Below are 21,198 nucleotides of genomic sequence, written 5' to 3' on the forward strand. Positions count from 1 at the left end.
CCCTAATGTTCCAAAATAGACTATAAGCCCTTGAGTCTGAAGATCTGACTAGTTATCATCTATCCTAGCATCTAGGATAGTTCCTGATACACAAACACCTTCCTCACAGATCATCTAGGGAAGTGTATTTTTTTCATTGGTTTCTGCTTGGAAGGCTACAGGGAAAGCATTTCTTTCTTTGGGATAATCACCAACTTATCAAATAATTGAGCCCAGACGTTGATTTCTTCCAGGATAGGTGTTCAAAAAAAGAAAGGAGGGCAGAGACTGTCATTGGATCTCAAACATAACATTTTCCTTCTAATGAAAATGTTTGCATGCAAGTCTCTTTCAAAGGCTAAGAACATTTCATTCTCATTTTCTCAAGCATTAAGCAGAAAGACACAAATATGATATATTCAAGTTTAGCTAGTTTAGGAGTCAGCAAATTACGGCCTGTGGGCCAAATCTGTTCCCTATTTTGGTACAACCTGTGGCCTAACAATGGTTTTTACTTTTTGTTTTTACATTTTTAAGTGGTTGAACGCAAACAGAAGAATAATTTTTCTTGATATATGAAAGTTACATAAAATTCAAATTTCAGTGTCCATAAATAAGGTTTTATGGGAACATAGCTTTGTCTACATATTTATACACTGTCATTGGCTGCTTGCACACTGTAATAGCAGATTTTAGTACTTGTGACAGAGATGTGGTCTGCAAAGCTGACAATATTTACTGTCTAGACCTTTACAGCAAATGTTTGCTGACCCCTACACTAGACTGTTATGAAGTACTTGCTAACCAAAATGGTAAAATAACCTCTAGCATTTAATTGGCCTTCTCAGAGCCAGGTAACTGAAGGGTGCAAAGCAAGGAGCTTGGGCTATGCAATGAACAGACCTAGTGTTCAAAACGTGGCTTCTCTACTTACTAGTTCTGGAACCTTGAACAAGCTCCTTTTCAAATGAAGAAAACAACAGCTAAATTTACTGAATGCTTACCATGGGTCAGGGTTCTTCTCTTCATTTAAGTTAACCCATCTTGGCAATATTTCAGAATTACAAAAGACTGAGTGAATTGCCTAGCGTCTCAACTTGAGAAGGGGTGGTTGCAACTGGTAACCCTGCATTTTCTCCCCTTTGGGGGTCTCTCACCAATCACCTATGATGGGGGAGGGATACTCCTTTACTGCTCTGGCATGAGTTTGAGCATATTAATTGTCCATAGTAGAGTATAAGTTTCAAAACATGTAAATAAGACTTTAAAAAATGGCGAATGAGCAGACAGAAACACCTGATTGATACCACAGCTCTAAGGAACGGCCTGTTCATCTTTATTTTGGAGTCTCCTCCTGGGTGCTCTGAGTGGTGAGGGAATCACCTTCCCCTAACACCTGGGCATACTCTCAGGCATGTCTGGAGGCCATGCAGCTCAAAATCAAGAATGTTTTTCCACTACAGTCAAAATATGGTTGTTCAGTTCCCAGAATCAGGCCTGCTTTTGATAGATACTGAGGGACTGTCCTCCTCAACAAAGGAAAGCAAGTTCTTTCCTCCTCCTTTTCATTTAGTGGCCATTTAAAAAGTGTTTTTCATGGAGGACCATGACAGAAGTTGAATTTAATGACATAGGAAAGGGCCATATGGAGTAAATAAAGCCCTCATTCTCTGCTGACATGATCTAAATAACTGTGCCCAATCCACCAGGCGAGAACACTGCTCTGAGTTTGGAGCAGCAAAGGTTACAAAGAGCTCTATCGTAAGGTCATTCACAGTTTTAAAAACTAAAAAAAAAAAAAAAAAGCTTACTAGTAATTTTTTTAAATGCCAAGTTACATATGCGTACACAGTCAAAAGTTGAAAAAGAAGAAGTGCTAAAAAAAATTCACACCTTTTAGGTGACATCAGTTGGTGTTTCATAAAGAAACTGATGACAGAAACAGCGGTAAGGGGTGAAAACCATGCTGCTCAGAGTAAGAGGGAAGAGGTCTTGCATAAACCCACAGAAAGATCAAACACGACAAGGGAAATGCAGACACTGAAAGGAAGCCAGCAGAGCTTGGTAAACCTGGTACCTTGGAGGATGGGTTTCTTCACAAACCCCTGCGATTACTCTGAACGAGCCAGTTCCTTGGTTCAATTCATAACTGTCCATGAATTCACAACCATGACAAGCTGCTGCACTCATTGTTATGATAGTGGTTTGTTTTAGGGGCTGTGAGGAAGTTACTGCCCTACCCTGGAGTGTTTTTAATTCAACAGATAGACATTAAAAAAAAAAAATCCTCTTCACACATCTCCAAACAGGTCATTACTAAACGTCAGTAAGAATGACAAGAATTCACAAGCCCACGGTTTCCTTGGTTTATAGTTAAGCCTAATGTGATAGAACTTAAAAAGTTCTCAGCCTATTAACTACCTTGGCCTTGGACATAAAATATGGCCCATTTTCAAAAATTTTATCTGTAAGGCATATAAACAAAGTCTAACCCATGAGGTATTTAAAAAATACATTACTTTGACTATGTGTAATAAAATTATAAAAAGAGTAAGCTCTGGATTATAAAAATGACAAATATTTAAATGGGGAACAAGTGGCTCAACATTAAGAGATCTATATCATAAAATGAGAGGGAATGAATTATAATTTGTTGGGTGGATTTATTTTAAAATATTTTTTAAAATACAGAAATGCAATTGACAGAAGAAAGGAAGAATACACAATTATACTATAATTTGTTTATTGGGTATTATATCTTATTAATAAATACTTCGGGTCCTTGAAAGTCATTGGGGTATCACTGATAAGTGTCATCAGCACTCAAAGGCCATTAGCAGCTCACGGAAAATGAATGTAACTTATGAGACTAACTTACAGGCACACATATCCATAAATTTTACAAATAAGCACTTAGATTTTCTCACATTAGTACTTCAGAATCTCCACATAATATAAGCAATGGATTATATGACAACAATTTCTTTTCTGAGCCAAATTTACAGATCGAGAAAAGTTGTATAGTATGTCACTAAATGAGTGCTGTTAAAAACTCTTACTCAGATGGCTTATTCTTGTGTATCCAAAGATTTGCTAATATTGGCATAAAGCTCATACAGGTAATTTTGCTCCAATAAAATGTTTGATTGCACCTCGTAAGCTGTCTTCCCTATACTTGCCAAAAAGAAAAGCCCATCAGACTGAGAATTATATTTGATATCCTTTCCGTAGCTATGGGCAATCTGGTGGCCCTCACTGGAGCAACAAGTATCAGAGGAGTGATGAGCTGCAGTGCCATGATGTCTGGAGGAGAGAGGCTTGCTGGATGTTAACCTTTATTTAAAATGTTATGTCTCCAGAGGACACCTTCTTTCAAGCTTTTAATTTTCATAGAAAATTATTTTTCATAGAAAAATGTATCAAGTTTTAACTTTCATAAAGATATGAAATTACTGGTTATGGTTTTGTGGAATGAGAGAATTCCTGAGATAGGAAGAGAAACAGAAATGGAGTTATAACTAAACATTACTGAAGCATCAGCTTGTAACCAATATGACAACATGTAACAAACAAGAGTAGGACTTGACCGCATGTTAAAAATTGCCTACAAATATAAACATATCGCCCTGGACAATTACAGTACTTAAGCTAATGTCAAAATTTTTTGACTTATTAATTAATGCACTCAATTTATGCATTAAATTAACTTGTTGGTTCAGTACCAGTACTTTAGAGATCCTATTCCAAGGAAATCGTTATATCTTCCTCTCCCCCTCCTGTCTCTCCTCCCTCTCCTCCCACTCCCCTCTTTAAAACACATACCTTCTTCTGGTGTTTGTGTTCTCAACGATTCACTCCAATCACTCCAACTACCTTTATATAGATGTAGCTTAGAGGAAATCTGAAATTCATACTCTGTAAATGGTTTCAGGTCCAGCAAATCATGTCTTCCTTTGACATTTGTAGCACTGACCTTGAATCAGACAAGATTTTTTTTAAGAGGTCTATTAAAATTAAAATAAAGAATTTTGACACACATAGGCAAGAAACTTGAGTAGATAACCCTTTCTATTTTTTATATCTGTCATTCATTGAGAACACAATGACAGGGTTATTGAATGCAAATGATGTTAATCTGAATTAGCTTCTCATAAAAACAAACTCTGGGGTCTAGGAACCCATCTATAAAGGCCCCAAGGGGGATCCTGAAACAAGCTGAAAAATACCATTTTTCAGAACAGCCTTGGAGAATTTTCTAGAGATTATCTTTATTTGGTCACGATTACAATGTGATAAATGATTTTTTTTAAAGATCTTATTTATTTGAGAGAGAAAGAGAGCAAGAGAGAGCAAGCATGAGCAAGGGTAGGAGCAGAGGGAGAGGGATAAGCAGATTCCCTGCTAAGCAGAGATCAGAGCTCGATCTCAGGACCCCAGGATCATGACCCGAACTGAAGGCAGATGCTTAACTAAATGAACCACCCAGGAGCCCCCAATGTGATAAATGTTTTAACACAGACATAGAACTGGCTTCAGAAAGAAAATTTTAATTATATTAAAAAATTACTATATTTCTCCTGAGTTTCAGCTATATGTGGAACTTACATTTTGTTATTATTATAAGCTTTTATATTTTACAAAATACTAAAAGGAATTATAATCTTAAAATCTAATTGTAAAAAAATTAATGTCTAACATGAAATCAAAGTGTGCATCTTTATCTTTGGAATATTAAATTCCGTGTAAGTCTCAACAGACATTCCCTAATATTCCTCTTTCAAGTATATTTAAAAAATTACTAAAAAGTCATACAGAGGGAGGGGTAGCATAACAAGGTGAAATGAATCCTTTACTAGAAATAAATCACAGAAAATTAATATTGGTTTGCAGAAGCCTGTGGCTAAAAACATTTCAGAATCAGGGATGCCTGGGTGGCTCATTCGGCTGGGCGTTTGCCTTTGGCTCAGGTCATGATCCCTGGGTCCTGAGATCAAGTCCAGCATCGGGCTCCTTGCTCAGAGGGGAGCCTGCTTCTCCTTCTGCTTGTGCTCTCTCTTTCTCTCCAATAAATAAATAAAATCTTCAAAAAAAACTTCAGAATCAGTGATCAAAATTCAAGATATTTCTTAGCAAACAGAGGTGTATATGACTATCTGATCCATCTCAAGTGTGTACTTTAGGGCTAAATATTCTCAAACCCAGTACTTTGCTGGCATGAAAAGACAGAGATCTGTGCAGTGATATTAAGAGCCCCTCCCTGATTTTTCCTTTTACTCTCAAAACCATTACCATTTTCCAGGACCAGCTGCTGTTGGGCCGATATCTGAGTCGATTAAGCAGCACCAGCCCCTCGTCGCTCCACTGAAGGATACATCTGCTCACAGAAGCGTTTACACATTTGATTCTGATGTCGCATGGAGGAAGAGGCCTCACTGGTAATCAGGACAAACAAAAAAAGTGTGATTCAGGCTCCACAATCGGAAATAACCTTTGTTTTGACATGAGCTAGAAAGAATTGAACAAAACTCATTTCAAAGATACATGACCACTAAGTTGGTGAAATATATAAGAGAGAAACCCCTGGCTTTTCAGAGAAGAAAAAGGTTGATTCACTATGAAATAACTAAAATAATTCTCCTTAATCTACCTTCATTTTTACCAAATAAACTACCTCCAACATTAGTGATAGTGTCGACTGCATTTAATCCAACGTATCAAGAAAACCAATGTGCCAAACTTGAGAGTTCCAATGACTGAGAAGGCAGAGGTGGCTAGCGGTGATCACCTCTCCGAAAGGGAAGAAACATTGGTAGGAAAAGGTCATATGGAAGGGGCAGAGGAACGGAGAACACAGGAAAAGAATAAAAGGGAAAGAAGGTGCCTTACAGTGGAAGAGTCAATGTGAAGAAATGGAAGGTAAGATGAGGAGAAGTGTGATAGGAAAATGTATGGTAAATGCCTATGACAAGACTCATAGCAGTATGTGTGCAAAGAGGGGCTGTGGGAAGAGGGCAGAGACATGCGCAGTATAAGGCCAGAACTTAAGGCAGGCCAGAAGCCCAGTCCTACCTGTAATGGTCAGAACTTGGGGATGCTTGAGATGGGCCTCTGATTCAACTGGGCTAATTATATTTGCTCAGAAATGTGCTGGGACTGGCTCACTCCAGCTCCCAAGGTGATGAGAGGAATGGACGTAGGTATTCTCAGAGCAAGATGCATTTAATGTACCTGGATACACTTTATTGATAGTTGGCACCTCTGCTCTGGCCCAGCAGGCCTACAGGTGGCCCATCTCAGAACAGTGGGGTAACCATGGGGATAAAAAGACACCTGTGCCGAGGAGTGCCTACACTGAGCTTTATGAATAACCTTGCAGAACCCTGTCCTCACGCAAGTGGTATCACTGGCAGCTAGAGCCTCCATAGGACTGAGCTCTTTTTTCTCCAATGGAGAGAATAAGGTTGAATATTCCGTTTTGTACAACCATCTCTATAAAGTTCTAGGATCATGCACTCTTTCACTTGCATCAAAGTCATATCTATTCCTTGTGACACTGTCCCTTTTGAAACAGTCACATATAGAACATTCAAGTGATTTTTAAAATAATGTCCATATACCAATGAATGATATGTACAAAAAGTGAAATAAAATGTACCTATGTCCCAGAATGTAAATGTGGATGGAAACGAAGAAGCATTTCCAAGTCTATTGGTAGCAGTGACCTTGGCTGTGTAGCTGGATTCAGGCAATTCAGGGATTAGGTTGACTCCAAGGTCCAAATGGTCACAATAATGACCATTACATTGCTTCTGCCATGTTAAATTTTTTGGTCCATTTAACCTGTAAATAAAAGACAATTGTGTTTAGCAAGATCCTTTATGAGCTACTTGCTCCTTCTAGTACAAAGGAATAGAAAATTCAAATATTTTAAATTCTAGACATTTTGTTAAGGTTAGTCTTATTACTAGAGGATACATTATGGGAATATTTGTATTCTATGGTCATAAATAGGACTATATTTTCTCCCCTTTCCCCTTTTTCAGTAGGATTGAGACTTTCTGATGTTCATGTAGATAAGTAACCAGACCTACACTACCTAAATTCCCAAAACCCTGGCTGGCATCCTGGCTCCTCAGCGCAGATCTAATTGTTATACAAAGGATCCACGGCCAGCTAGGCATTTTCTACACAGAAGGGCCAGCTTCTAGTACAGACTGAAACCCTGGGCTCCACGTCCTTTCCCCATTTCCTGCTCACTTAGGTATGGGGCAAACCAGCTGGATCTTCGGATGGGATTACGGGATCAACTCCAGGGAACAGATTCTCCCAGACTCTCCTTTGTGTGGACTTTCGGGTCAGGCAAAGGTGCTTTAAAAAGAAACTCCTCCAAAGCTAATGGAAATCTACCACAAGAATGAGTCTATTTATATATTATGACCCCAAGAGTCTGCAACTACAAACAGGGAAAGGCTATAATGCAGCCAGTGTAACCCTCTCAGAGCAGGGAGGGACATCCACAACATGGGCCTCAGCTGCCCTGAAGAGAATTCCAAGTGAGATCTCAGATCCAAGACCTTAGTTCTCACACTCTAACTGAAATGGGTCAGTTTTATTGATGAACCCTAGACTTTTCTTTCTTTCTTTTTTTTAAGTACCTAATTACCTAGAGATGTCTATTGCTTCTTCTCTCCGATAAAAGTAAAACTGTTAGATATTTCCAAGTGTAGTTTAAGATAATACCTACAGGGGCGCCTGGGTGGCACAGCGGTTAAGCGTCTGCCTTCGGCTCAGGGCGTGATCCCGGCGTTATGGGATCGAGCCCCACATCAGGCTCCTCTGCTATGAGCCTGCTTCTTCCTCTCCCACTCCCCCTGCTTGTGTTCCCTTCTCTCACTGGCTGTCTCTATCTCTGTCGAATAAATAAATAAAATCTTTAAAAAAAAAAAAAAAGATAATACCTACAAACCAGCTGCAAAAATACAGTCTCTCACTTACTGTAAAGTATACGTAGTATATAGATGGGTGTCTCTTCCTCTGTCCCAGGTGCAGTTCACAGTCCCACGTTCTCCCTTCTGTATACAAGATAAGTTTTGAGGCTGTTCTGGAACAACTTTAAAAACAAAATGCAAAACCTCATATTTTAAACAGCACACAGTTAATATCTCAATCGCATTATTTTGCAATAACAATACTTCCCCTATGTCTAGATTTCATCACGTTCAAATTTGCTTCCAAGGCATGAATGTCTTCTAATAACAATCGTGAATATGGATCAAACACAACATGCCAAGTCCTATGCATTATATGAGGTTTTTCTCAATGAAGCATCACAGCAGCTCCATAAAGTATTCATTGTTATTATCCTCAATTTATCGAAGAGGAAACTAAGACTTAGAGGATAACTATCTTGTCCCAAATTACAAAACTGTGAAGTGGCAGAGTCAGGGCTCCAGCCCAGGAGTAGCTGATTTGAGTCTGAGGCTTTTACCACCACATTCCCCCATTCTCCCTGACAGGTGAACATCCAATGCTAGCTCCATTACCACTGGTGATGATGAGTTTACTTATTTAGAGTGAAGTCCATTCAAATATTAGAAACCTCTAAAGATTAGGGTCTCTTTCTCTTCATAGACCTGATAGTTGCTGCCAAGACATTCCACCCACTGGCCCTAGGCGTGTCCTACTGGACTGTACCAGCTAAACCTAATTTCTGCAGCTTCACCTGGAACACTTTATGAGTATTTATAAACTGATTCTTTATGTACATGGACACTGAGTACCTTCCAAGGGCATAGTGCTAGCTATGGACACACAAAGGTGTACAAGGCAGGCCAGGTCCCCTCTATCAAAGGTGTGTATTTGTAAATTAAGCCATTTTATAGTCAGAGGTAAACCCAAAGCTAGGAGTTTCTTAGATTTAGTGGAGGTAAGAGAAAATACTGTTACTCATTCATCTCAGTCTATTCTAATACTGAGACCCACATGTAAGAGATGTTTCATTTGGGTGAGATAAAACAATTATACCACTGAAGTCCTAGATATTGTCTGTACCAAAAAACAAAAAACAACAACCTGTAATTGGTAGAATAAATGGCTTTTTTTGTTGTTGTTGTCTTTAGCAAACATCACAGACCCGGGCACAATAATTGCCCACTATGTGATAGTGGACAGATTAACTTCTCAGAAGTCCAGTTTCTTCATCTATAAAATCGGTATAATACTAGGTAGCTCATATAGTTTTTTTTAATGAAATAATAAACTTTCTTTTCCTGAAAGAAGACTCTTTCATATATATACACACACACACACACACACACACATATACATGTATATGAAATATGTATATCTTATATTGAATATATATGAACTATATATACACACTGTATACACTGTATACAGTTCCCTGGGAAAGGGTTCAGGGAAGGAAATATTTTGAGCATGGTTAAATGCATATATACACTGTATATATCTGTATACATAACTACTTATGAGGGATCCACTTAGACTACTACATTAACTTCCCACTTTCTATACACCTTTTTTTTTTGTTTTTATCTTGGAGCCAGTAAAAAACTGTCTTGTTCTTCCATTAGTTTTCTTATTATTAATATAATTCCAAACTCAAGCCAATTATCTGAACCACTGTTCAAATATTCAAATGCTGTTTCATTTGCCCGAAGACCTCTTTCTTGGGGCATTGGGAACTATCCAACAAGACAGGTTTGCCTCCGTGCCTGGTACACAGCTGTTATTCTGATATTGCGAGCCCTTAGTATAATGGAAATGCCTTCATTTTCCAGCATTTGATCTCCTGTTTCTTAAATTCAATTCTTTCCTCTCCCCTGATTTAATTATATGTGTAGGTGGAGTACATCCTCCAGTAATTCCCTGGAAAAGGGTACAGGGAGGAAATATTATGAACATGATTAAAAATGTCTTTATTCTACCCTCACACTTGACTGATACTTTGGCTGAGTACTGAATTCTAAATTGAAAAGAATTTTCATCCAGGATTTTGGATGCAATGCTCTGCTGTCTTCTACATTCTAGGGTGCTGTTAAGAAGCCTGAAGCCAGGGACACCTGGGTGGCTCAGTTGGTTGAGCATCTGCCTTCAGCTCAGGTCATGATCCTGGGTCCTGGGATTGAGTCCTGCATCAGGAAGGGCTCCTTGCTCAGCGGGGAGCCTGCTTCTCCCTCTGCCTGCTCTGTCTGCTCTGCCTGCTGTTTCCCTGCTTATGCCCTCTCTCTCTCTGACAAATAAATAAAATCTTAAAAAAAAAAAAAAAAAAGCCTGAAGCCCTTTTGATTCCTGAACCACTGTTTTTAATCTTCAGAGGATTGTAGAATCTTTTCTTTGTCCCCACTCTTCTGAATTTTCACAAGGATATGCTTAATGAGGATCTATTCTCTTCTGGATTCTCAGAGTTCATACATTCTGGGAACTTATATCCTTCAGTTTGGGAAATAGTCTTGAATTATTTCTCTGTTGATTCTCTTCTGTGTTTTCCTTTCCAAAAATCCCCAGTTTTTATAGGTTGGATCTTCTTCTAATTTTATACCTTATCTTCTATATTTTTAAGCTCTTGGTCTTTCTGTTCTACTCTCAAGGAAAAACCTCCTCAGTGTATATATCTACCCTCCTATTAAGTTTTTCATTTGTTTATCTTCAGGGGCAATGTTTTCTATTCTCTGAGTATTTTCTTTCCACACACCATCCTTTTTTTGTTCTGTATGCAATAGTTTCTTGTAATTTTCTGAGGGTATAAGGATAGTTTTTGTTTTTTAACATTTCTTCTCCCTGAATACACTCTATTTCTTCCACCTAGCTTATATGCTTTGTTCCTATGTTTCTTCTGGTTTCTATCTTTCATAGTAGACATTTTCCCCAGATTGTTATATTTTTACTCATGTATAGGAGTGAGGCACGGAATTACAGATTGGAGCTCTGCATGTGTGTCAGCTGAGAAGTGTTTGCTGACTCTGGGTTTCACCCCAAGGTGATCTGGTGAGGTTTTCTTGGGAACCTATGTTGGAAATAATTTTAGATATTTCCTCTCGGACTTATCAGATTTCCCAGAAAAGGATATTTTAATGAGTGGAGGAAGGTACAGGGCTGAAGGGAGCTGAATGTAAATGTTCCTTTAATCCCCTCCGTTTTCCAGCATGCTACTAGTTTAGTGACCCTTTAATGCCAAGCCTCCAGTCTTACACCAGAGTAGTAGAGCAGTGAATGTCTAGCTACATGGAATTGGGAAAGAGATCTGACAATCTGTTTTTCAAACAGATTTTTCAATCAAATCTCTCATTTTTGGTCCCATTCTTACCCTCACTCTCAGAAGGACATAGTATCACTAATTTCCGAGTCTTTCTGAGATGGGAGCTTCTGCATTCAGTCATGTTGCATCATGACATTTCTCATTGCCAGCTGCTGGCTAAGCCAATTATCACTGGTCTACCTGCTTTCCAGCTTCCAAAAGTTTGTTGATATGTCTCGCCTCCCATCCCTTTTGTCCTTTACAATTTGTGCCTCTAGAAAACTTTCTTTACTGCATGTTGGCTTAATTTCAGGGGAATCAATGTAAATACATGTGTTCAAACCACCATCATCACCTTAACCCTTCATAGGGGTAATGATGACCAAATGAGATATAAAGCATTCGGCACCTTTAAGTTCTCACTTGTACCTCTACTCCTAAAAGTTTGCAGAGACTCTCATTTTAAAGAGCACAGCTTGTACTGAAAGTCAAGTCAACTTTCCCAACATGAGGTCCCCACACCATGAAATCAAGGTGTCTACTTCAGCCCAGGACATGGTTTTGGCAGAAACTATTTGTCTCAGGTGAAACCAGATCTCATTCTCTTCAATACAAGTGTATAACAGCTGACACCAAAAAAAGGACAGAAATCAAAGCCTCTGAAAATTAAAATAGCTTGCAATATAATAAATTGTTACTAGTATTATGGTTGTTATTGTTTTTGTTTTTTTTTAGAGAGAGTACAACTGGGGGAGGGGCAGAAGGAGAGGGGAACAGAGACTCCCAAGGAGGCTCCACATGGAATCCGATGTGGGGCTCAATCCCACAACCCCAAGGTCATAACTCCAGTTGAAATCAAGATTCAAAGAAAAACTGATTGAACCACCCCAGCGCCCCATGGTTGCTATTGTATTTAAAAGCCCTACTTACTATGGGACATTAACTGTCTTAGAAAAATAGCTTTCAGAAATATCAACAGTGAAGCATATATTGAAAACAACCAAGCAAGGATCCATTGTCTTTCATTTATTACCTTGATTTTCTAAGTAGTTTGTGGATCAACGCTGTGAGGTTAAGCTAGAGCACTGATTGCTTAGTTACTACACAACATGAATGAGCTCTTGGTAGCAGAGCCGCCCAAGCCCAGGGAGGGGCTGGGAAGAAAAGGCTCAATTACCCATTCCCAGTTCTGAAAAACCAGTCCACTTTATGACAGCATTCTCAGGATATACAATGGTGCTACAAAAAAGGATACCACTATCACAAAAAAGAAAAGGGGTTGTTTACTCCCTTACTGATAAGATTAAGCTTACTATACTAGGTGAAACCAAAATTCATTGCGTCTTTTCTTGGAATGACTAGCCATACTCAGAAAAAGGTGTTGCTTCCAGTCAGTCCTTCAACTCTAAGGTGCTAAACTTGCTCAAAGAGCAGCCACTGATGGTGTGGATACCACGTGAGCGCACTGGACAAGCAACATTCCAACAGTACCACCCAACTGAGCTGCACCATGACAGATCCTCTTAACCATCTCCCTAGGTCTTCTGTGGCTGCAAACTGTCACAAATGCATCTCCATACTCTGGATGGAAAAAAACATTTTTTTTAAGTAGACTCCACACCCAGTGCAGAGCCCAAGGTGGGGCTTGAACTCATGACCCTGATATCAAGACCTGAGCTGATATCAAGAGTCAATGCTTAACCGAGTGAGCCACCCAGGCGCCCCTCTGGATGGAAACTTTACAAATGGAAAGGGGTTGCAGCACTCTTAACATACCTGAGAAAAGGTATGAAATGGAACAGGATGGCTAAGGACAAGTGCAAGAATACTGACCTCCAAAGCTATCATAGCCTAATAAATACGAAGAAAAACATCAGCAGCAACTAACATCACAGGTCTGGGAACGTCCAACACAAATACATAACATTGGTCTACCAAGACTGCGAGTTACCTGGGTGAAACATTCAGGTGTTCTGAGGACAAAAGAGGTGAGGACCAATGGTGTGTTTTAGAGAAATTTTCATTTGTCTATCACTTTCTTGTACTTTCTTTCAAGGGAAATGGACTCGTACCCAACATGCTGCACACAGGAAGAAGAGCCAAGACAGCTGTAACCTCCACCCTAGAGCTTATCACCTCAGTGCCTTCTATGTGCTGGGCACTAGATGAAACACTTTGCATACCAGGTGTCATCTAATCACTACAACCATCTTATGAAGTAGGTGTTAGTATCTTGATAACACAGAGAGAGAAACTGCAGCTCAGAGAATTGAAACTGCCTATCAGTACACTGTTAGTGAGAGGGTTTGGCTTCAAAGCCCATGCTCCTTTTAGGACACCACAGGCAGTCGGACCAGAGAATACATGACCCATAGGTGGTGTGAATAGGAGGCCACGAGTGGGAAGAGGAGGCCTGGATCTGGTTTATGTCTCCTTAGCCTCCAATGATTCATTTGGCTGTATGCTTGGTGTTCTGCTCAGAGCTTCTGATGGCTCTCTGGCAAGATTGCTTAGCACCAACCATATCCTTATAGGTTACAGAAAAGTGGTTCAGCAAAGAGGGATCTTTGCTGAAAAGAGTCTCATTGAGCTCTGTATCATGTTTTCATGTCAGGGGCTCTGTCCTTGCATCTTGGTCAGTCAGCCTGCAGTCCTCCTACTTTCCCCAGGCCTCTTACCAGCCACTCCGGAACTTCTCTGGAACCATGGAGGCACAGAGTGTCCTGGGATGACTCAGAGCCCAGGCATGCTCACTAGCTTGCCTGGCTAGCCTTCAAGGCTAAGGGTGTGGGCTGCAGTCTACAAGTTTTAGGCAGGTATACTGTGGGCTCACCCGGGGCACTGTGGCTCATGCTATAGATGCCAGCTCTGATGTCTTAGTTCTTACTTCCAAGCAGCTTCCTGGAGGGACCAGCAGTGCAAGCCAGCATGTAGGGGAGTTGATACCCTATGGGTGAACTTTGACCAATGACAGTTAAATTGTTCTCTCTCCCTGTCATTGTATCTTCCCATATGTTTTTTTCTGGGAATGTCCCTAGTGACCAAGCAACCAGCTGTATTTTCTGTTTGTGCTGTGGCCAGCTCCGTAATTTGACCTCCTTGTGTTTGCTTTGGTCCTTTCTGGCTCATTCCCTCACTCTTGCTTCCCTGAGACTATATAACTCAACTCTCCTGACAAAGCATCTGTTCTGCCTCATGGAGTTTTCTAGAAAATCCAGTTCTCCTTTAACCTCTGCTAAGTATGATAACCAGTGATCAGGAGTGAATGTGGATGTAAGGACTATTAAGTTAGGGAAAGGAGAATTGCTCATTCTTGTGTAGTCAACCTGGGCTTCATAAGTCAAAAAAGGTATCTCTTTTTTCTTTTTAGGAGGCTGTAGCTTTGAACAAATTCTCATAGATCAAGAAGGCATGACAATTCAGCTGTAGAGATTCTCTTTTGTGCCACTGGAGTCCAAGGACATTAAGTCCTTGGTCTTAAGAGGGAAAAAAAAAATGGGGGAGGAAAGGGGGGAGAGAGAGAGAACACTATGAAATGAGATCCCAATTCTATTGCTTTCTGGATTTCTCACATTGAGGTGCTCATATTGCTATCAAGATAAAATATATCCATGTGGCAGGAGAAAAAAGAACACTGCCCTATATTTGGATGTCTGTCTAACACATGACAAATACCAAAACATGACTAGTTTTTAAGAATTCAGAATGGAATGCTCACCACCAACTGAGATCTCTGCCCCACATATTCGTAATTCCTTCTTTTTGCTACAGGCCAGTTTGCAGAAAAACACTGTTGTACCCAGAGGAAGATCTGTGACTTGAGAACTGAGGAAGTGACCATGCAGCAAATTGATTTTTTCGTTAACCTTGTAGAGGATTAACCTGTTTAAACTGGAATATTGTGGGCAGCCTTGTTCGGGCTTCAAAGAGCATGAAATATTGACAGCTGATCCAAGTGAAATTACATGGGAAGGCTCCACAGTCACATCTCCTCTCTTGCATGCATCTGCAAGAAGACACAAGTCAGCATGTAAGAAACCCATTTCAAAATGGTGGGTTTGTGTGATTCTCAACAGCAGGGTAAAATTAATCCCATCAAATCATGGAAATATAAATAACCCACATTGCTCTGGCTATATTGGTGATACACAATGAGAACAGAAGGCAACCACATTAAAGTCTAACTGTATTTTAATTAAAAGATGCATTGTTCTCAAAACAGTAAGACTAAGAGTGCTAAGAAAATAGGGTTGGAAGAACACTCAGGAACAGAAGACCAGGAAAAACCAATCTCGCTTATATGCAAATTACTCACCAGACTACTGAAAAGTACTTCCCACAATAAATCACATTTGCTTCCATCCCCATTTCTGATTTATAAGGCTTACTTCAAGACTCAGAGCAAAAAGGAAAAAAAAGCAACAAACAACAAAAACAAATGACCATTTAAAAGGCTATTACAAACTCTAAGGGGTAGATGTAGGAATACTACTTTCTCTTGCTATAGTGGTATAAAGTACATATAATCTATAACATTATTTTATAACAAAAGAAAATATTCAGTGGCTCTGGTATGTTTGTGGTTGGCATCAAGGATGAAAACTAGGTCCCCCATGCCACACTTTGGTATTCCTTCAAGATTCAAGACCCTGAGCTAGATGAACCATAACCCGATACAGCTAATATGACATTACATGAATGTATTCTTTTTAAAAGAGTCTACTTATTTATTTATTTATTTATTGCCAGATACCATATTAAACTAATTAAAAGAGAGGTCATTCTTATTCTCTAGAAGTTTTTGTGTAAATAAGTGACAACTAATTAGAAATGAACAGTTTTTGGTAGTTCTGCCAATGAAAGAACCTCAGAATTATAGATTTGCCCTGAATTTTCTGATGTGATGGAAAGCCTCCACCGAAAGTCTTTTTTTTTTGGTAATTGCAAGATTGTTTTGATTAACTACACTAAACAGAAATTGGTAAAAAAAGTTATTTAGATCAAATAAAGGAAATACTAAAAATTCATTTTAAATAAAAAGATCTTTTTTATTTTCAGAACTAAAACTAAGTCACTCTCTTTTACTCTCGCCTCCCATCCTACTTATACGTCTGTTCTCTGCTTCTTTGATTTTCATTGACTGTAATGAGCTAGGAAGTAAAATTGTAAGCTCCCAGTAAAGAAAAGGCAAGGAAAATGTCAGCCATTATTTTTTTAGCATAGTTGAATCCACCCATGCATACCCTTTGTTAAAGTACACTATCATTTTTCATTTCAGTAAAATGCACAATGCCAGCTGTGTGGTTGCCTAGCCACTTTTTAAGGAGAAATTATATGACTGCACTCATATATTAGCATAATTTAAATAAAATGCATATTAGTTATAGAGCAGGAACCAGACTTACCCATTTAAAATGAGAGTAGACTGACTACAAAAGACCAACTACCAGAACAATTCCCACAAATACATATTTCATCTGTAACTGAGAGTTTAAACCGCAAATCCTTCTACAGATTCAATTATAGAAATATCTTACCTATATTTGCTTTAACCAACAACAACACAATGATAAAAATAAGTGCCAATGAGCACCCTCCAACTGTATGTGCCATGAACAGTCAACTCGGGAATACACCTCTGTAATTTTCCTTGTAAAAGAAGACAAATTCATTCATGTTAAATATATTCAGAAAATACCAGAACCAACATCATTCAGGACTTAAAATGCCCCTTTAATTTCTCTATATTGTTAAGATTTTTTTAATGAAGTAACTTTTAAAACTAGTAAATTGAAAATCTTAGCCACCTCTAACCCCCATTCGCTTAAGCTTCTTGGTGTTGGCAAAGGGTGGGAGAAGAGAGATGGCCTTTGGAGTCCTTTAGAACTGGGTTTAAGAACTTTGAGACTGTGGGATGCCTGGGTGGCTCAATTGGTTAAGGTTAAGCATCTGACTCTGGATTTTGGCTCAGGTCATGATCTTAGGGTTGTGAGATTGAGCCCCACGTCGGGCTCTATGCTGGATGTGAGGCTTGCTTAAGATTCTCTCTCTTCCTCTCCCTCTGCCCAACCCCCTAAAAAAATAAAGTAAAATAAAATAAAATAGTAAAAATAAAAATGAACTTTGAGACTGTGCACAAGTTATTTAACCTTCTGAGCCTCAGTCACACACAAAAATTTTTTTCTTCCAAACAGGGCTGTACCAACATAGTCAAACATAGTGGTGTTAAATCCCAAGAATAATGAGAATTTCTGAGCTATTCATGTGCTTCTAGAAGTAACAGGAAATTAAAAAGTGGCTCATACCGCTCTCCTGGAACTTAGCAAAAGACTGATCTCTTTGGTCATAAGAAAGGGAGTTGTTGGAGTCTTCTACAAAAGTTTGATTTTACTTGTTTGTTTGCTTATTTATTCACTAGTTGTTTATTTTACTACATATTTCTATCTTGAATGTTTCAGAAAATATGAACTGGTGATTTCTGATTGTTTCCAAATTTAAACCTAAGGAATGGCTCTACTATTTATTAGGAAATTCTCTAAATTCTATTAAAAGTGGGCCAAAAATCCATAAATTAGGCTGGAAATTTCTGTGATGTTAGGCCACTGGGAACCAGCCAATGCAAATGTTCACCTTTTACTCCCATACCTAAAGATAAGCCAGACCTGGGGCGCCTGGGTGGCTCAGTCGTTAAGCATCTGCCTTCGGCTCAGGGCATGATCCCAGCATTCTGGGATCGAGCCCCACATCAGGCTCCTCCACTAGGAGCCTGCTTCTTCCTCTCCTACTCCCCCTGCTTGTGTTCCCTCTCTCCCTGTCTGTCTCTCTCTGTCAAATAAATAAATAAAATCTCTAAAAAAAAAAAAATGACAAGCCAGACCATATTGGCCATTTAAAAAAAAATTCACTCATTCATTCAATAGGACATCTTTCATGTGCCAGGCACATTGTTAAGTGCTAGCGATACAACAGTACTGCTTCTAGTGGGTATACAGAAATGTCCCCATTTGCTCCTTTGACGTTTCTACCTCTAGCCTAGCCATTAATCAGGAAAGCTCCAAAAAAATTTAGCACCTTTTCAATAGTCTTTGCTGGTTGTTCTTCCTCCTCCTCCTGAACTTCAACTCTGGGAGGACCTCAGCTCAGTCAAGACATTTTTTCTCTATTTCTACTCCCTCCCTAGGGGATCTCATCTGGTCACCTGGCTTTAGAAATTATTTGTATGCTAATGACTCTCAGATGCATATCTTCAACTCAGACATCTCTCCAAGCTCCAATCTGTCTCCTTGCATCACTTCTTGGACCTCTAGTAGAGTGCTCAATATTAACATGATCAGTTGGAATTCTTGGTCTCCCTTCCCCAAATTGGTCCTTTCCCTAGCCTTTTTAATTTCAGTAAATAACTGAAGTTGCTCAAAAACCTAGAAGTCATCTTTGATCCCACTCTCTTTCCCATCCCCTACAACCAAACCATCACTAAGTCCTATCAATTTTACCTCCAAAATATATCAGAGATCAATCTGCTTCTCTCCATTCCTACGGTCCTCACTCTAGTCCAAAAGACTGTCATCTCTCCTCAAGATGACTACAGTAGTCCCGGAGTGTATCTCTCCAATCCATCCTTACCCCTTTCTAAGTCATTTTCACATAGTGACTACCTTTTAGAAGTATAAATCAGATTACATTACCTGTTTCATACCACCACTATTTAACACCCTTTAATATGTCCTTTGCTGTTAGAATAAAATCCAAAATCCTTACCGCACATGATCTTTCAGGCACTGCATGGCCTCACTTCTCCTGTCTTGCCGCCATCATTTGCTCAACTTTTTCTGCCTTGCTTACTCTGCTCCATTTGCACTGGCTTTCAGACTGTTCCTTGAATAAGACATGTCTTTTGCTGCCCGGAGACTCTGAACTTTCCATTTCCTCTGCTAGAATCCTCTTCCTCTGTTTCTTAGTGGCTGACTGACTTACACCATTCAGATCTCAGATCATGTGTCACTTCCTCAGACAGCCCCTCTCTGACCACCTAGCTAAAGTGGTCTTGCCCAGTTACTTTCTACTCATCACCTTTTTTATTGCCTTTATGGTACAGTCTATAACTACTGTGTTTACTTTTACTTGACTACTTGTCTGTCCTCTATCTCTGTGCTAGAATTTAAGCCACCAAGAGAGCAGGAACACTGGCTGTCTTGCTCACTGCTGTATCAGCACTAGGAAAGAGTACTTAATAAATGCTTATTAAAAGAAAGATAAAAGGGAGGAAGGGGAAGAAGATGAGCTATAAAAAACTCCCTATAAACATCCCTGTGGTAGGCACAATAATGGCCACCAAAGATGTCCATGGCCTAATCCCTAAGAACCTGTGAATCTATTACATTACATGACAAAGGGACTTTGGAGATGCGAATACAAGTAAGGATCTGAGATGGTGAGGTTATCCTGTATTATCCAAATGGGCCCAATCTAATCAAGTGAGTCCTTAAAAGTAGGTGAGGGAGGCAAAAAGTCCATCAGAGAGCTGTGAAATGAGAAGGCCTGGATCTGCCACTGCTGGCTTTGCAGATGGACGAAGAGGGCCATGAGCCAAGGAATGTGGTGGCCTCTAGAATCTGGGGGTGGCTCTCAGTTTACAGAAAATATAAAATGTATATTTTTTTAAGATTTTATTTATTCATATGGCAGAGAGAGAGCACAAGCAGGGGAGTGGCAGGCAGAGGGAGAGGGAGAAGCAGGCTCCCCACTGAGCAGGGAGCCCAACGCAGGGTTCCATCCCAGGACCTGGGATTATGACCTGAGCCGAAGGCAGACACATTGACTGACTGAACCACTCAGGCGCCCCTGAAATGTATTTGTTGTTGGTCTTGGTTAAAAATGTTTAAGAAAAACTGATATAAATTGAAATCTGACAGTTTCCTTTCTCTAAACCATATAGTCCAAAGTCATGGCAGACAATGGCCTCCATGAGCTAATTCCTGCCTTTATTACCAACTACATCTACCTCTACTCTCTGCTGGCACTCTATTGTCTAGTAACACTGAGCTGCTTAGTTTCCCTGCATATCTCACACCAACGCATGCTTCTGTATCTTTGCCGATTCTATTCTCTTACTTTTCCACTGTTCTTGGAATGGCTAAGTCTTATTCATCCATCCCAACTCAGCTCAGAACCCTTTTATTCAGCCATTCATTTAACAAATATGTATTAAGCAGCTGTTATGTGCCAGGAACTAGGGATAGAGCAAAGAGGATTTCAGTTCTCATGGAACCAACAATCTGGAATAGGGAGACAGAAAACAAAGAAATAAATAACAAATAAATTCAGACAATGATAAAAGAAAAACATAAGAGAAGCTAAGGGGAGAGAAGTCTGGAGAGGAGAGAAGCTAGTCAATGAAGGCATTTCTAGGAAGTGAAGCTTGAGCTGAGACTGGCACAGGCCAAATGAAGACTCAGGATGAAGACTAGAGGCAGAGGAATAGCTGGCTATGGGTGAGGCACAGAAAAAAGGTCAGGGTGGCAGGGGAAGTGACTGCAATCAGAGAATGGTAGGACATGAAGTGGAGAAGAATCCAGGAGCCAGATCTACTATGGGCTTGTTTGCCATGGAAAGGAGCCTGGATTTTACTCTCAAATCTACAGGAAATCACTGATGTTTAATTCGAGGTTTTATTTATTTACCTAACAGTTTTAATTGGGGGTGTTACGAGGTATGAATTACATTAAATATACACATGCAAAGGTAAAAAACAAACAAAAAATTAGTCAGGCTTCATGTATGGGGGCCAGAGTGGAAGCAAGCAGACCAGTTAGGAAGCAATCGCAGATACCTAGTAAGAAATGATGATGTGAACCACAGTTATAGCAGTAGAGAAGGAAAGAAGTCGTCAAATCTTAGGAAGCCTTAGCTATGTCTTTAGGTCAGACTGAAGCCTCCTGCATAGCATCCTGGCATCCTCATAT

At 39.6% G+C, this 21,198-nt stretch overlaps 1 protein-coding gene across 3 annotated transcripts in view; it reads right to left on the reverse strand.

The window, feature by feature from the left end:
• Positions 1-21,198, reverse strand: part of IL12RB2 (interleukin 12 receptor subunit beta 2) — an 80,217-nt gene that overhangs the window by 51,782 nt on the left and 7,237 nt on the right. For 2 of the 3 annotated variants that reach the window (XM_008690739.2, XM_040627156.1), the window contains exons 1-7: positions 18,995-19,116; positions 16,774-16,885; positions 14,955-15,242; positions 7,975-8,089; positions 6,635-6,819; positions 5,269-5,411; positions 3,802-3,952 (exon numbers count right to left, since the gene is read on the reverse strand). In XM_008690739.2, coding sequence (XP_008688961.1) covers positions 3,802-3,952; positions 5,269-5,411; positions 6,635-6,819; positions 7,975-8,089; positions 14,955-15,242; positions 16,774-16,849 — 958 coding nt within the window. In that variant the 5' untranslated portion in view covers positions 16,850-16,885; positions 18,995-19,116. Of the gene's footprint in view, positions 1-3,801; positions 3,953-5,268; positions 5,412-6,634; positions 6,820-7,974; positions 8,090-14,954; positions 15,243-16,773; positions 16,886-18,994; positions 19,117-21,198 lie in introns of those variants that run through there. The other variant, XM_040627155.1, reaches the window with a different exon arrangement.

The sequence above is a fragment of the Ursus maritimus genome, unplaced genomic scaffold (genome assembly GCF_017311325.1).
Source record: "Ursus maritimus isolate PB19 unplaced genomic scaffold, ASM1731132v1 scaffold_12, whole genome shotgun sequence".
NCBI lineage: Eukaryota > Metazoa > Chordata > Mammalia > Carnivora > Ursidae > Ursus > Ursus maritimus.